Source organism: Chiloscyllium punctatum, chromosome 10 (assembly GCF_047496795.1).
Source record: "Chiloscyllium punctatum isolate Juve2018m chromosome 10, sChiPun1.3, whole genome shotgun sequence".
In the NCBI taxonomy this organism is placed as follows: domain Eukaryota; kingdom Metazoa; phylum Chordata; class Chondrichthyes; order Orectolobiformes; family Hemiscylliidae; genus Chiloscyllium; species Chiloscyllium punctatum.
The window spans coordinates 82,481,135-82,498,467 of NC_092748.1; the positions used below are offsets into that span (position 1 = coordinate 82,481,135).

At 40.3% G+C, this 17,333-nt stretch overlaps 1 protein-coding gene across 2 annotated transcripts in view; it reads right to left on the reverse strand.

The window, feature by feature from the left end:
- Window positions 1-17,333, reverse strand: part of LOC140482342 (transmembrane protein 163a-like) — a 231,262-nt gene that overhangs the window by 107,081 nt on the left and 106,848 nt on the right. The window contains exon 3 of one of the 2 annotated variants that reach the window (XM_072579660.1): window positions 6,360-6,416. The exons of the other annotated variant lie outside the window; for it this stretch is intronic. Within the exon in view, the coding sequence (XP_072435761.1) occupies window positions 6,360-6,416 (57 nt within the window). The remainder of the gene's footprint in view (window positions 1-6,359; window positions 6,417-17,333) is intronic. 2 annotated transcript variants of the gene reach the window in all.

Genomic DNA, 17,333 nt, shown 5'->3' on the forward strand with positions numbered 1-17,333 from the left:
GCTATAGGGAGAGGTTGAATAGGCTGGGGCTGTTTTCCCTGGAGTGTCGGAGGCTGAGGGGTGACCTTATAGAGGTTTATAAAATAGAGGATAAATAGACAAAGTCTCTTCCCTGGGGTGGGGGAGTCCAGAAATAAACGGCGTAGGTTAAGGGTGAGAGGGGAAAGATATAAAAGAGACCTAAGGGGCAACCTTTTCACACAGAGGATGGTACATGTATGGAATGGGCTGCCAGAGGAAGTGATGGAGGCTAGTGCAATTGCAATATTTAAAAGGCATTTAGATGCGTATATGAATAGGAAGGGTTTGGAGGGATATGGGTCAGGTGCTGGCAGGAGGGACTTGATTGGGTTGGGATATGTGGTCAGTATGGATGAGTTGGATGAAGAATCTGCTTCTGTGCTGTACATCTCAATAGCTCTATGATTGCGTAGCATTTTGTATTAGTCTCAGCTCCTCCGATAGATACAAAAACAATACACCTTCAGGTAATAAAGCAGTCTGTGACAATATGCTGCAAAACCTGGACAACAATGAAGGCTGGGCATATAAGTGGCAAGAAACTTTCATGTCACACAATGCCAGGTAATGATCATCTCAAACAAGGGTGAATCTAACCTTCTCATCTTAATTTTTAATGGCTCTGCCATCATTGAATTCTCAACTATCAACAGAGTCAGGGTTATCATTGACTAGAGATTTAACCAGACCAGCCAGGCACGGTGACATAGTGGTTAGCACTGCTGCCTCACAGCGCCAGAGACCCGGGTTCAATTCCCGCCTCAGGCGACTCTCTGTGTGGAGTTTGCACATTCTCCCCGTGTCTGCGTGGGTTTCCTCCGGGTGCTCTGGTTTCCTCCCACAGTCCAAAAATATGCAGATCAGGTGAATTGGCCATGCTAAATTGCCCGTAGTTAGGTAAGGGGTAGATGTAGGGGTATGGGTGGGTTGCGCTTCGGCGGGGCGGTGTGGACTTGTTGGGCCGAAGGGCCTGTTTCCACAGTGTAAGTAATCTAATCTATTCTCCCACATGGCAGATGAAAATCACAACCTCACTCAACTAATTACCTATGTCCATAAAATCCATTCATGGCTCCTGAGCCAGCAGAGGTGAGTTCAACCTGATTTTCCAACCAAGAACCATGTAAAACCCAAATGGCAAAGAACATCTCAAATAGCAGATTCTAGTACTGAAACTAGATGTTAAAAAAAAATGTTTATGGTAAATATTCAGCCTGGAGCCCAGTTACAAGTGGAGTTCCACAGGGATCAGTTCTGGGTCCTCTGCTGTTTGTAATTTTTATTAATGACTTGGAAGAGGGAGTTGAAGGGTGGGTCAGTAAATTTGCAGATGATACGAAGATAGGTGGAGTTGTGGACAGTGAGGAAGGCTGTTGTCAGCTGCAGAGGGACTTAGATATGATGCAGAGCTGGGCTGAGGAGTGGCAGATGGAGTTCAACCCTGCCAAGTGTGAGGTTGTCCATTTTGGAAGAACAAATAAGAATGCGGAATACAGGGTTAATGGTAGGGTTCTTAGTCAGGTGGAGGAACAGAGGGATCTTGGGGTCTATGTACATAGATCTTTGAAGGTTGCCACTCAGGTGGATAGAGTTTGTGAGAAGGCCTATGGAGTATTATCGTTCATTAGCAGAGGGATTGAATTCAAGAGTCGTGAAGTGATGTTGCAGCTGTACAGGACTTTGGTTAGGCCACAGTTGGAGTACTGTGTGCAGTTCTGGTCGCCTCACTTTAGGAAAGATGTGGAAGCTTTGGAGAGGGTGCAGAGAAGATTTACCAGGATGTTGCCTGGAATGGAGAGTAGGTCGTACGAGGATAGGTTGAGAGTTCTCGGCCTTTTCTCGTTGGAACGGCGAAGGATGAGGGGTGACTTGATAGAGGTTTATAAGATGATCAGAGGAATAGATAGAGTAGACAGTCAGAAACTTTTTCCCCGGGTACAACAGAGTGTTACAAGGGGACATAAATTTAAGGTGAAGGGTGGAAGGTATAGGGGAGATGTCAGGGGTGGGTTCTTTACCCAGAGAGTGGTGGGGGCATGGAATGCACTGCCCGTGGGAGTGGTAGAGTCAGAATCATTGGCGACCTTTAAGCGGCATTTGGATAGGTACATGGATAGGTGCTTAATCTAGGTTAGAAGTTCGGCACAACATCGTGGGCCGAAGGGCCTGTTCTGTGCTGTATTGTTCTATGTTCTATGTTCTATAAATATTGTCACTCCAAGAATAGCTCGCTCCAAGAATAGCTCAGAGTTTGGGAATTCTGCAGCAAATAACTTAAGTCCTAACTTGATAATCAGCTATAAGGCATAAGCAGGAGCAAGATGCAATACCATCCACTTTCCACAATAAGTGCAGCTCCAACAACACTCAAGAATCTTAAGACCAGCAAGGATGAAGCTGCCTGCCTGATCAACACCCCACTCATCATCTTAAACATTCACTCCATTCATGGTCACAAATGCAACAGAGTATACTCTCTATAAATATACAGTAGCAACCTTCACCAGGACATTCCAAACTCCCATTCCCCACCTTATAGAAGACAAAGTAAGTTATGCATGGAAATACTTGGTAACACTCTCAACAAATCATAATACAGGGTTTGAGCACAACAATCATAGTTGACGTTATGGTAGTACTGAAGGAATGCTGCACTGACAGAGGTGCCTTCATTCATAAAAGATGTTTAAAAAAAAGGTTGCACCAGTCTGTTTGAATGTAAAAGATCCATGGCACAATTTTAAAGAGCAAGTGAATCAACCCCAAGTGTACTCGCCAATATTTTTCCCTTATTCAATATCACAAAAAAAGGCTGTCTGTTGATTATCACATCTGTTATGGAACAGACCAGACCCTCCCAAAACATTTTAAGAAGTAGCCCAGATCCTAGCTTTTTTTTTATTGTAAAGTCAAATGTAAAGTGCTGTGTTCCAGACACCCAGAAGGATTTAAACTAAGTCAGGTACAGGGGAAGGGGAATTCACATGTATGTATGGAATGAGCTGCCAGTTGAAATAGTGGAGGCTGGTACAATTGCAGCATTCAGATGGGTACATGAATAGGAAGGGCTTAGAGGGATATTGGGCAAATGCTGACACATGGGACTATATTTATCCATCTAGAGAAGAATAGCTAAACGACAGATATCCTTCTATTTTCTATAATATAGAAGAATAAAAGATAATAGATTTTAGTCAATCATGGTTTTTTTGACATTTGTTACAGGGAAGATTTTAAAGCATGAAACCTTGCCCTGTCACTCTCTTAGGTCATAACTGGAATCTTAAATTTCTTCAAAGTTGTCAGTCTGTATAGAGACTGTAACACCAGTTGTCATGGCAATAGGCAATCTAAATCACAAATTGCAAACAAAAGCTTTACTCTAATCTTGAAAATTTCTCTTGAAAAATACTACTCAAATACTTCACAACATACAGGCAAGTCAGAAATTATGCATTTCTGGTGAACTTTATTTTTGTTTTCCCTAGCACTGTATACACTGGGGACACAAATATTAGATTACTTACAGTGTGGAAACAGGCCCTTCAACCCAACAAGTCCACACTGACCCTCCGAAGCGCACCCACCCAGACACATTCCCCTCCACCTAACACTACGGGCAATTTAGCATGGCCAATTCACCTAATCTGCACATTTTTGGATTGTGGGAGGAAACCGGAGCACCCGAAGGAAACCCACGCAGTAACGGGGAGAATGTGCAAACTCCACAGAGACAGTCGCCTGAGCGTCTCTGGCACTGTGAGGCAGCAGTGCTAACCACTGTGCCACTGTGCTGCCCACTTGTCTACCAAAGAGGCAAATTTTCATAACTGTACCATTCACTTAGACTGAAAACAATTTTGGTGGAAATATTTTTACCTTTAAAATCACATACCCAGAAATCAACCCATCTGTTTGCATACAATAGTTAGTTATAATACTGGGGGACCTTTGAAACAATATATTGGCCTTGGAGGGAACACTACATAGGTTTACAAGAATGATACCTTGGTCATTGCCTTACATTTGTGTGCCATAAATGTTACTTACCACTTGTCAGCCTAAGACTGGACATTCTCAAAATCTTGTTACATTTTAACATGACATCTTCAATGTCTGAGAAGTTACAACTGGTGCAATCATCTGCGGTCAATCTTATTTGACCTTTGAATATTGTTCTGTCTCAGTCAGATTGCTAAAGAAGGATTCAGAAAAGATTTACAAGGATGTTACTAGGGTTGGAGGATTTGAGCTATAGGGAGAGGTTGAATAGCTGGGGCTGTTTTCCCTGGAGCATCAGAGGCTGATGTGTGTCCTTATAGAGATTTATAAAATCATGAGGGGCATGGGCAGGATAAATAGACAAAGTCTTTTCCCTGGGGTGGGAGAGTCTGGGAAAGATATAAAAGAGGCCTAAGGGGCAGCTTTTTCAATAGAGGGTGGTATGTGTATGGAATGAGCAGCCAGAGGAAGTGGTGGAGGCTAGTGCAATTGCAAAATTTAAAATGCACCTGGATGGGTATATGAATAGGAAGGGTTTGGGATGATATGGGATGGGTGCTGGCAAGTGGGATAGGGACTAGATTGGGTCGGGATATCTGGTCGGCATGGATGGGTTGGACTGAAGGGTCTGTTTCCATGCTGTACATCTCTATGACTTTGCGCAACCACTAAATTTCTATAAAGAAGTAATAAGTGCAAAATATGTTTTTTTCTTTACGTCTATCTAAACTTCAACCTCCTTTCATCACAATGTTTCTTGCCATTTTCTTTTTTAATATTGCTACTGCAATCATGCATATCTGAATTTTTCTCACATGTTCATTTTGAAGTCCAAGATATAGTGATCCTATCATTTCTTCTCAAAACCTGTAAACTTACTGAAAATCGTTACTTAAGTGTCTCTTGCTCCAAACTTTTCTTTCCCAGGACCTTAAAACTGTAGATCTCCTCAATACCATTAGACTTCCTTTTCCAGAGAGATACAGATATTTAAAACTAAAACTTATTGACACCTTCAATCTTATCAAGAAATGAATTTCAGCAAAAAACATTACAAACTTGTACACAAATGAATGATGCAAATTTGAAAAAGAAAATCAACTTGTAGTATTCTACCAGATAATTTTTTGCAACATAAAAAGATATGCACATATCAAAATTATTGCTACTTTTGAAGTTCCTGTGCAGTATCTCTGTCTGGTTCTGTTGGCTTAGTTAATGAAATTTTCCCAAAATTAGATAAACTAGCACAAACCAGCTCAAGTTGCATACAGGGGTGGCACGGTGGCTCAGTGGGTAGCACTGCTGCCTCACAGCACCAGGGACTCAGGTACAATTCCAGCCTTGGCAACTGTCTGCGTGGAGTTTGCACATTCGCCCCATGTCTGCGTGGATTTCCTCCAGATGCTCCAGTTTCCTCCCACAGTCCAAAGATGTGTAGGTTAGGTGAACTGGCCGTGCTAAATTGCCCATAGGCATAGCTGCATTAGTCAGGGGTAAATGTAGGGGAATGGTCTGGGTGGGTTGCTCTTTGGAGGGTCGGTGCGGCCTTGTTGGGCTGAAGGGCCTGTTTCCACACTGTAGGAAATCTAAAAAAAATCAAGTTCCCACAGTGTTTTGCACTGGTTTGAAAAACATTGCAGAAGAAGCTAACCCAGCTGCAAAACAAAATAGCCAAGGCCCAGTCTGAAAACCTCACCATGGCAGGTTTTTATAAATGTGCCTTGGGGAGTCTCTTAAGATTAAGCCGTTTTAGTATAATGATATGAATAAAGACTTTGAAAATAAAATTAACAAGTATTTTACAGATATCATACACTAATGAAACCAAAATGAAGTTATCTATTATTTTTTGAAGTCATTTTCAGTTTAAAATCAGGCTGCACTCAGATGGTGGACTAGATACACTTACTAGAAAGACTTAGTTTATGATAAATCTATTCGCATATTTATTAATCAAACTGTAGGAGGTTACCATTCTTAAAAATATCAAAGAATATTTTTTAATGCAAGGGCACAGTCTCAGGAGAAAATCTGTGTCTGACTATGTCAAGAACTGGAGCAGAAACTTGAGCTATATTTTACACTTCACAGTCCGCACACTAGATTATCAATTATTCTCAAAGCAGAATTTTTGCTTCCATTCTCTATCTAACAAAAAATTCCAAAGTAACATTAAATCCAATTGTCACGAAAGAAATACAATTCTATATTACTCTGCAATCTTCAACTATAAATATCCTGATGTCTCAAAAGGAACATAAGAACTGACTTTCAGAGGTCTTGCCGCAATATGCTTTCTACTGGGCAAGCACCTACTGTGACATTTAACTTACCTTTTGCTTTCCCTCGAGGTAATAGTAGGTCTGATTTCAGCAGAAGATTTCTCCAGGCTTCAGGCAATAGCATAAATAAATGAAAGCTCAAGTGATATTTCAGCAGATTCGACATAGCCTAACAATTTTTCAACAGTAATTAAAGTTTTAATAATACTCAAACTACTTATTTGCTTAACTACTCAATAATATGTTATCGAAAGGGCAAACTCAATAATTATCAATATATTAGAAATGAAAGTTACTGGGGTAATAATTTTAGCCCTTTACTGTAATGGCAGGCTAACCATTTATGGGTAGAATATTACAGTAATTCTTTTAAATTTTTGACTTCTAAAATTTATCCTCTTTTTCTTTTCATTCTTTCATAGAATACATGTGTCAATGGCAGGTTGCCCATCACTTACTATATCTGGGATGGTGGTGGTAAGCCACTGTCTTAAACTATTGCAGTCTATGCAATATAGGTACATAGCGTTGTTAGAAAAGGAGTTCCAAGATTATGATCCAGTGTCAGTGAAGGATTAATGGTATAGTACCAAGGTTGAATTTGATAATACCCCATTGATGCATTTAGAAGTGGGTTGGGGGGTATATTTGAAGGTCGACCTATAAAGTTCCTCAGATTACCTCACATTAAGCTTGTACCAGCCCTGACCTCTCAAACGTATGGTGGGACATGTCAGAGTTAAGTGGACCTGCCTGCCCTTTCTCCAGCTGAGGCTTTTAAATGGCCAATTTGTAACTATCAAATGGCTGTTTCCCACCAAGCTTCAATTGTCAGGCTGGTGGGAGGTGATGTTCACAGGTGAGGGAAAGCTTGGAAAAGGACCATACTCAGGCCTTGGATGGGGAAGTACATTGATCAACTGCCATTTTTCAAAGTTACAACAGAACCACCCCCTCCCCTTATCCTACACACACACACACCCAGTGACCTGAAATCAGTCTCTGCAGCAATACTCCCACATGTCTCCCCCTAACACCAAAATCCCCCGGTGTTAACCCCATTCCCTTCCATACCTTCTTGATCCTGGATTTTCTACTGTGTCCTGTTCACAACAGCTTCAGGTCTTGCAGGAGATAGAGAGGTTCTGACCAATGCAATTGGCTGGCAGATCTCAACTCAAGTGATGGACAGAATCCAGTAATAAATGCTCACTGAAACAGTACCAGTGCCAATCTTTGGATGTGAAGAGAAATCCCGCCATCCTAAAACCCTTGCTCTAGTCAAGATGGTGAGTGGTTTGGAGAGGAGCTTGTGGTCCCATGTACCTGGGGCCCTTGACTTCAACCGGACTGCTGGAAATTGTAGTCTGAATTAAATTTACCCTTTCAAGCCCAAAATTGTTCTCTCCAAATCATCTATTCTTAAATTCACTCATGGGATGTGTGTGGTGTTGGCCAGCATTTGTTGTCCATCCTGAGTTACTCTTGACAAGGTGCAGTCTATTTGGCACAGGTAGGCTCACAACGGCCTTAGGGATGGAACTTCAGGATTTTGACACAATGACACTCAAGGGATGGTGGTCTTGAGGTGAACTGGCAGGTGGTAGTGTCCTTACATATCTGCTACCATCGTCCTTCTAAACGTTATTGGTTTTGGGTTTAGAAGCTATATAATGACCTTTTGTGAATTTCTGTAGTGCATCTTGTTGATAGTACACACTGCTGCTACTGAGCAATGGAGGTGGATGTAGTGCATGTTTGTGGATATGGCTCCAATCAAGTAGGCTGCATTGTCCTGGATCATGGTCAAGCATTAAACTGTACTTGTAGGTAGTGAACAGGCTTTGGGAATCAGAAGGTGAGTTGCTTTCTGCACTGTTCCTAGCATCTGACCTGCTCTTGTAGCCTGTATAGATATATGGCTAGTCTAGTTTCTGGTCAATGATAACCACCAGGAAGTTATGGTAGGGTTTCAATAATGGTAATGGCAATTATCATTATATATTACTATCAGTAATGACAATGCTATTAAATGTCAAGAAGTTGTGGTTAGATTCCCTCTTGTTGGAAACTGTCATTGCCTGACATTTCAGTTGTGCAGATGTTACTTTCTACTTTACAGTGTGAGCCTGTCTATTGTCTAGGTCTTGCTACATTTGGACACAGACTGCTTTGGTATCTGAGGAATCGCAAATGGGGCTCAACATTATGTAATCATTGGTGAACATTCCCACTTCTGACCTTAGGATGGATGGAAGGTCAGTGACGCAGCTGAAGATGGTTGGGCCAAGGATACTACCCTGACGAACTCCTGTGGAGGTGTCATACAGAATGCAATGACTGTCCTCCAACAGCCACAACCATCTCCATTTCTATCAGGTAAAACTCATGCAATGAGAATGCAATTCCCATGAGGTGTACTTACAGACACTTTGCTGCACAGAACAAATTAGCACTGGTTTTGTAATTCTATAGCTGATTGCAAGGCAATATCACAAAGAATTCTGAAAACATAACAATTCCATAAACACTTCAGTAAACTGGCAGCTAGCAACCAGTAAGCAGTGTGCTCAGTTGGTTGAGAGGAGATTTGATAGAAACATTCAAAATCATGAAAGGTTTATATGGGAAAGATAGATGGGTCAAGAACCACAGGACACAGATTTAAGATTACCATTAAATATGTGTACATGATTTTATATTAAAAAAACTGAATACTAAGCAAAATAAATCCCATGAAAGCTTTTTTAAATTAAATAGAATAAGCATTATATATAAATTAGCAGTGGATTACCCAGAAGTCAAAATTATTTATCTGGAAAGACTTAGAAAAACAAGGAATTCTCCTGTTTGTGATAAATGTTGGCTGATTAGGATAATGGATCAGTCAGATGTCAGAGATATGTTAGAAGGTGTCCTATTGATTAAAAATCTGATACCACTTCATCTGATGTGCTACAGCAAGCAAATACATTTTATCCATTCTGCAAGTTCCTTAAAGCATGACATTTTCCATGGAAACCATTACTGAGCAATGTAGCAACAATTTTATATTTAGACATTGTTAATGTCACACATCAAAATGATTGAAAGACTGAATAATTTGACAGGGAAGCAGAATGTACTTGATACGTACAAAGGTCATGCTGAGAAAGTTCCATGGTAAAATTATTTCGGTCTTTAATCTCACAACCGCACAAATTACCTACAGTTTCTTTTAAACAGTACTTAAAATTATCAAGTTGTCTCAATTGAAATTGAAGAAATTTACAGACAATATTAACAAGATTAAAAAATTAGATTAGACTGCATTAAAGTCACATTGACTGGATATAAACACTATCACATACAAATTTGCAAATATTGGCACATTTCTATAAGGTTGGACTAACTTTCAGGTCAAAACTGAAAAAAAACACCTAGTTCTGACACTCAGTAGTTTTGTATAAAGCTATGGTTTTCAAAGGGTTAGTGTTGGACAGTGCATTAGGTTCCACCCAATCTGATGCTGTTACAAGCGTATGGACAATTGTTATTGGTTCAGCAGATCAATACCATAGCTGAAGAAACAGAAGTTGTAGCTTACTGAGATGAGACTACATTCTCCAGGAATAAAAGTATGCCACAAATGACTTGACAATGTAAGGAGCATAAGAGAGTTGAAAATATATGTTATTCACAATTCATTTTTGAGCCTTCAATTGTGTCTTAACCTCAATATCCTTGCAGTAAAAAGTAAAAGACAGTAAAGTCATCACAGTACCACTATCCCATTAGAGAGAGACAGACAGACAGAGACAGCGGTTGGTGGTTTAACCTGAGGGTTACCATACTCAGGCAAGGACGGCCAGTCATAGTGACCTCAGTCGACAATCTGCATTGCAAATCTGCCAGCTTAGCTAAACAACCCCCATGATTTTGTAATAGAAGCTTGAGTTTGATCAATTTCAAGAGAATAATTAGTTCAGAAGCAAACTGTTGCTGATCAGCCAGTGAATCAACAGCCATGTGAAGATTTAATTGTGCACTTCAGACTTATGGTGAAGGAAGAATCTATTGATATTACCTATGTTGGCATAAAGAATGCTACATTCTGTGAACAGGAGGAATATGTGACTTTTCAGAACTGGTGGAAATGTTTCCATTTTAATCATTACTGAAGAAAGTTCAGATGGAACAATGAGCAAAGATTGCCAGTAGAAGCAAATACAGTCGGTTCTGATGTAACGTGATAGTTCCGTTCTCGTGAAATCTTGGGTTACAAGAATATCGCACAATAGCAGTGCCATTTAAACTGATGGGGCTGGAATTGCATTATAGGAGAAAGTGAGGACTGCAGATGCTGGAGATCAGAGTCGAGAGTGTGGTGCTCAAAAAGCACAGCAGGTCAGGCAGCATTCAAGGAGCAGGAGAATCAATATTTGGGGCATAAGCCCTTCCTGATGATGGTGCTTTTCCAGCACCACACTCTTGACTGGAATTGCATTATAGCCACGTTTGCATTCCATAAATAACGGTCTAAATTCTTCAATCATGTTAAAGCCAATTCGCATTGAAGAAATACACATTATAGCAGAACAGCTTGTATCAAGAACAAGAAGGATCCATACAATCCATTGAGTTTACCGACAAATCTTTAACTGACATTGTTCAGATAGCAAGGCAGCCTGCGAAACAAGAAGAATTGTCAGTATCAGTGAGAATAGATAATGCTAAGAAAGCAACAATCATCTAATACCACGATAGTGAAAAGATCTAATTTACCAGCTGGACATCCACAAAAGTAGACAGGCAGGAAGCTGGAAGAACACAGCAAGCCAAGCAGCATTAGGAAGTGGAGAAGTCGATGTTTTGGATGTAACCGTTCTTCAGGACTGGGGATGGGTGTAAGGGGAGCTGCAGATAAAGGAAGCAGGGTGGTGAAGTGGGGATAGGTGAATACAGGTAGAGGTAAGACCTGATTGGTCAATGGAAGAATGAATCCAGTTGGTGGCAAGGAGGAGTGGAAGGGAGAGGGAGGAGCTAGGAAGGGAGTTGGGGGATGCGAAGGGCAGTTATTTAAAGTTGGAGAACATAATGTTTAGTCCTCTGGGCTGTAGGCTGCCCAGGCAGAAGATGAGGTGTTGTTTCTCCAATTTGTGGTTTGGTTCATTGTGGCAATGAAGGAGGCCAAGGATGGCCATGTTGGGAAGGGAGTGGAAGAGGAATTAAAATAGACTGCGACTGGTAGTTCCAGTTGGCCCCTGCAGGCTCAGCTGAGATGCTTGGTGATCTGTACCATAAGTTTATGTTTGGTCTCCCCGATGTGCACAATGAATCCTTCTCTACTCCAAAGACCACATCTGGAGTACTGTGACCAATTTTCATCATCTTATTTTTAAAAAATGTTATTTCATTGGAGACTGTTCAGTGAAGATTCATTAGGTTGGAGGCTTGCATAGAGAAACTTGGGCGACAGCATCTCAAACATGTAGATATTCACAGCCATGCACATTCAGACTACAAATCCTTCCCACAAATGTAGCATATAGGTTTAAACAATGTCTTTCAACACATTGTGACATATCTGATACATGTGGGACTTCTGACCCAGAGTTAGGGACACAAAGACTGCGCCCAACAGCCCTTACTTGTGATCCAGTGATTTTCAACTGGTTTGCCCCAATAAATTGAGAAGTGTGTTTCAAAATTCTCAGGAAGCAGCATTGCTTTATTTAAGCATTGAGGCCACGTCCATGCTTCTGATTTCCTCTGGAGCCTTGGTGTCTATTACTGAAGGCAGTGCCAAGGACCAGGTCAAGTTCGCTTGACTTCTAGCTTTTGGTAAGGTGAGAACCTAAATATTAATGAAGCAAATTTGGTCATCAACAAGGTGTTTAACAAGCTATAATCCCCTTAATTTGCAATTTGCTATTGAGACATTTGTTATGCCATTTGTCTAAACCATAAAAGATGGTACGAGATGCTCCCAATGTTTAAATAGGCTTCTCTGGACTTCTTGCACAATTCTGTCACAAGTCACATCATAGCCCATGTCACTCAGACTCCTGTAAGATTCTGCTGTATATGTTTGCTCCTGTAGTTGAATTTCAAATGTTCAGCAATGACTCATGCATTAAGCTACCAAAATGTAGATGGTCTACATTGGGCTTATGGGCAGTCACATTTTGTATACCTTTTGATTAGTCCTGCAGTGTAATTTCATAGCACAAAACAAAATTAAAAACAGCTCACAAAATCTTAAAAGAAGCTGCCAGTTTCTGAAAGAGCATTCCCCTTCAGGTGGGGTTCCACTGCAGCATGAAGAAAACGAGATTAATGTGGCAGTAGGTCTTTGTCAGTTAAACTGGAAGCAGGGGAAAGTGAGGACTGCAGATGCTGGAGATCAGAGCTGAAAATGTGTTGCTGGAAAAGCGCAGCAGGTCAGGCAGCATCCAAGGAGCAGGAGAATCGACGTTTCGGGCATGAGCCCTTCTTCAGGAATGATTCCTTGGATGCTGCCTGACCTGCTGCACTTTTCCAGCAACACACATTCAAACTGGAAGCAGGTCTCACCTTCCCGTTCTTCATGTTTAGCTCAGCTAGAGTACTGCCCAGTTTCAGATGGGATCGGCTTGCTCCCATTCTTCAAAAACCTTGAATAAGTTTCTTAGTTTGCAAATAATAAGATTGATTGTAGCTGCAGATAAGTTGATTGTTCAACAAGTCATTTATACTCAATCATTTTAGACAAGTTATGATACACCTCCAGCAGAATAAGGCTTTTCACATGCTTTTGCCACAAACCTTGCCATAGCCTACATCACTCAGGGTCTTATAAAATTCCACACAATATGTTTGCCCCTGAAATAAAATCCAGTGTTCAGGTAGGAACACAACCACGTGCCACAGACCTGATGTTATTTAAAACTGTACAGAAGTATCATAGAACACCTTTGGGATGGTGGTACTTTTACCAAAGATAGGAGCACAATTATCACCCCACAAGGCTCCAATGATAAATGGTACTCAACTCTAAAGTGTGCCACAATGAGTTTATCTAACTAGTCAATCTCTTTGCATAAGTATATTAATATATCAGTGACAGATTGTTTCAACATCCTAAAGAGAAAAATAGAATAAAGCTACATCATGTAAGGATGCAAAGAAAAACATCAGCATTGCCACCTTGTCTCAAATTCAAGTGGGAAGTTATATGGTTTACAAAGACATCTGACAATGTATAGATTACTGCTTGCAATAATTCCTTGCTTTGGATCATTGCTTTGCATGTTGAATTCTAGAGTAACTGATATTTGTACTGCTATAGAAGATACCTGTTTTATTTATAACAATGCTGCTCCAGAGAAATCAGTCAGTGTTGTCATAATGCGGCAACACAATTGATTGACACAGTACATCTAATATTTCATCCTTTCCATAATAAGAATAAGTCAATGGCAGGGCTGCAAATATAAATTAAAACAGAGGCATATATGGTAACATAATTATTAAACCAAGTAATTTCAGGTCTACAAAGACATATTAGCTGGCATTGCTCATGGATATAAATGACATTTCTTTCTCATTCTACTGCTGTTGTTTGAATTTTTGATCACGCACTGAGAGTCAGTCCTTGCTGTCCCAGTTTAGTTTACTTTTTCAAGTAATTCAAATAATTCAAAAATTATTCAAATTTTTTGTCTTCCTTCTCCCATCTTCCTTTTGTCCCATCTTCCTTCTCTCTCTGATCTTATTTTGAATCACGATTCCTTCCATCCACATTTTGGCTGTATCTCAATTTGCTGCACATTTGTAATTCGGACTTGGCTGCTGTCAAAACTTCTCCCTTTGGCTCTCTTCAACCATTTCAAAATCACTGTAATAAAGTCAGAAATTCAGTCAGGTCTTTGAAATAGGGCTATTATTTTTGAAGTATCAAGTGAGCATTGCCAGTAATGGACAGATAGAATTAAGCGGTCCCACAACCAACAGATCAGATTTAAATTCTTCAGCCCAACTACATCCATTTGGAACAACTAAACAACTCGCAAGAGATGCAGGCTTCACAAACATCCCCATCCACACTGATGGGGGAGGCGAACATGTTAGTGCAAAACACAAGGCTAAAGTATTTACATCCATCTTCAGCCAGAATTGCCAATTGGATGATCCAACTCAACCTCCATCTGAGGTCCCCACCATCAAAGATGCCAGTCTTTATATAATTCAATTCACTCTATATGAGATCAAGAAAAGACTGAAAGCACTGAACAGTGCAAAGGTTATCGGCTTTGACAATCCCAACAATATGCTATGCAGAAGACGAAACCCTCTCAAAATATATTAAGAAGATTGCCTAGACCCCAACCTTTTTTTACTTTTAAAGGCAAATGTAAGGCAAGTGTTCTAGATTCAATTCGACTGATCAAACTACCAGGCAGGAAGCAAAACATAATTTATTCTTACACTATAGTCAAAATACAAAAGAAAGAAGAGTTGAAGTAATAACTTTATTGGAAAACTTAGAGTCATAGAGGTGTACAGAAACAGACTCTTCAGTCCAACTCATCCATGCCAACTAGATGTCCTAAGTTAATCTAGTCCCATTTGCCAGCACTTGTCCAATAATCCCTCTGAACCATTCCTATTTATGTATCCATCCAGATGCCTTTCAAATGTTGTAATTGTACTAGCCTCCAGCACTCCCTATGGCACTTCATTCCATACATTTCATTCCATCTTTTGCATTAAAGTGTTGACGCTTAGGTCCCTTTTAAATATTTTCCTCCTCACCTTAAATCTATACCCTCTAGTTCTGGACTCCCCCACCACAGCGAAAAGACCTCGTCTAATTACTCTATCCATGCCCCTCGTGATTTTATAAACCTCTAAAAGGTCACCCCTCAGCCTCCAATGCTTGAGGCAAAACAGCACCAGCCAAGTCAGCCTCTCCCTGTTGCTCAAATCCTCCAAACCTGGTAACATCCTTGTAAATCTTTTCAGAACCCTATCAAGTTTCCCATAGGAGGGAGGCCAGAATTGCACACAATATTACAAAAGTGGTCTAACCAATGTCTTGTACAGTCACAACACAACCTCTCAACTCTTAGACTCAGTGCTCTGACTAATTAAGAAAGCACACTAAATGCCTTCATCATTATCCAATCTGCCTGAGACTCGACGTTCAAGGAACTATGAATATGCACTCCAAGGTTTCTTTGTTCAGCAACACTCCTCAGGACCTTACCATTAAGTGTACAAGTTCTGCCCAGATTTGCCTTTACAAAATGCAGCACCTCACATTTGTTAAGACATGGGGTAAACACTCCAGCTTAATAAAAGCAGCAACACAGTAAAGATTTATCCCATGCAGTAATCTGTGAAAATTCGAGAGACCAAGTATTATTTACACTAAAATTTAACAACTTTATTTCGTAAAGTATAAGAGAGAATAATTAACTGACAACTATTTTCAACTCCTTCCTCTAACCTATCTTTTACCTTGCCCTTCCACAATACTAGTCTGATAAAATTCCCAATTAAGAATTACAAAGCAAACTTTCTTATCTCCAAACCAGACAGCTTTCAGTTTTCTCTGTAAACCTAACTTCTTTTCTTCTAGGTGATTCTGCTTCGCACATTACTGATCGATAAAGGTACCTTTAAGAGAGCTATTTTTCAGGCAGTCTTTTTACATGCTGGTGGCCTGGCAGTTCTCCTCCCTTATGTTCAATTTTCCCTGGTTTTAACCTCCAAAGCATTGGATTGTGTAATTGGCTTTTAAGATTGTCAATATACGAAATTCAAACTGGATTGGAGTTTCTAAGCAGCCAGCTAATTGAGTTGTTTGACCAAATGTTACTTTTTTTTCAGAATATTTGGTTCTGTCAGATAGTTGTGTTGCTTATAGCTTTCTTAAAGGTATAGTACACCACATCTTCATAACTCATTTATCTAAATTAAACTCCATCTGCCACTCCTAGGCCAATTGACCCATCTATCAAGATCCCATTGTACTCTGAAGTTAATGGAATATTTAACTAAATTATTTAACTACTAAACATCAACTGTTCCTTAGCAAAGGCAAATTCAGTAAAATAGATTGTCTGACATGCAATTCTCCATCCAGGAAAAAAGAACATCAAGAGAAACCTCATAAAGAGAAAACAAGCATTTTGCTGTTGCAGGAGAGACGTATGGCAGCTTCCAAAGCCCAGCAGCTAGTGAATGTTAAACTAAATTCTGGTTCTGTGGGAGCTTGACCCCATACCTTTACGCTATTTCTATTAGAGTCATAGAGTCATGTAGCATGGAAACAGACCTTTCCATCCAACCCATGCACACCAGCCATGTTCCCAAACTAAACTAGTCCCACTTGCCTGTGTTTGGCCCATATCCCTCTAAACTTTTCCTATTAATGTACTTATCCAAACTATACCTGCATCCGTCACTTCCATTGGCAGTTCATTCCATGCATGAACCACCTTCTGTGTAAAAAAGTTGCCTCTCATGTCTTTTTTAAAACTTCCTTCTCTCATCCTAAAAATATGCCCTCTAGTTTTGAACTCCCCCATCCTAGGAAAAAGACCCCTGCTATTCACCTTATCCTATGCCCCTCATGATTTTATAATCCTCTAATAAGGTAACCCCTCGATCTCCTACACTCCCAACCTATCCAGCCTACTTATTTAAAAAAAGCCCCAACGCCTCACAAGCTGTCCACTTTATTGAATCGAACAGACCGCTTATCACCTCTGTCTCAAACTCTCTTCACAATAAAAAACACCAGGACAAAATACACCTCTTAAAGCCATAGTATCATCACAAATAGTACTGAAGATGAGCTACACCGCTAGCCAATCTGTACAGCTGTACCACTGGCATATAGCTAACAATGTGGAAAACTGCCCAGACCTGTCCTATCCGCAAAAAGCAAGACAAATCTAATTTAGCTAATTACCACCCTTTTAGTGCACACTCGAGCAATAGCAGAGTGATTTGAGAAGTTGACAACTCTGTTATCCAGTGGCAAAGTTATAATAG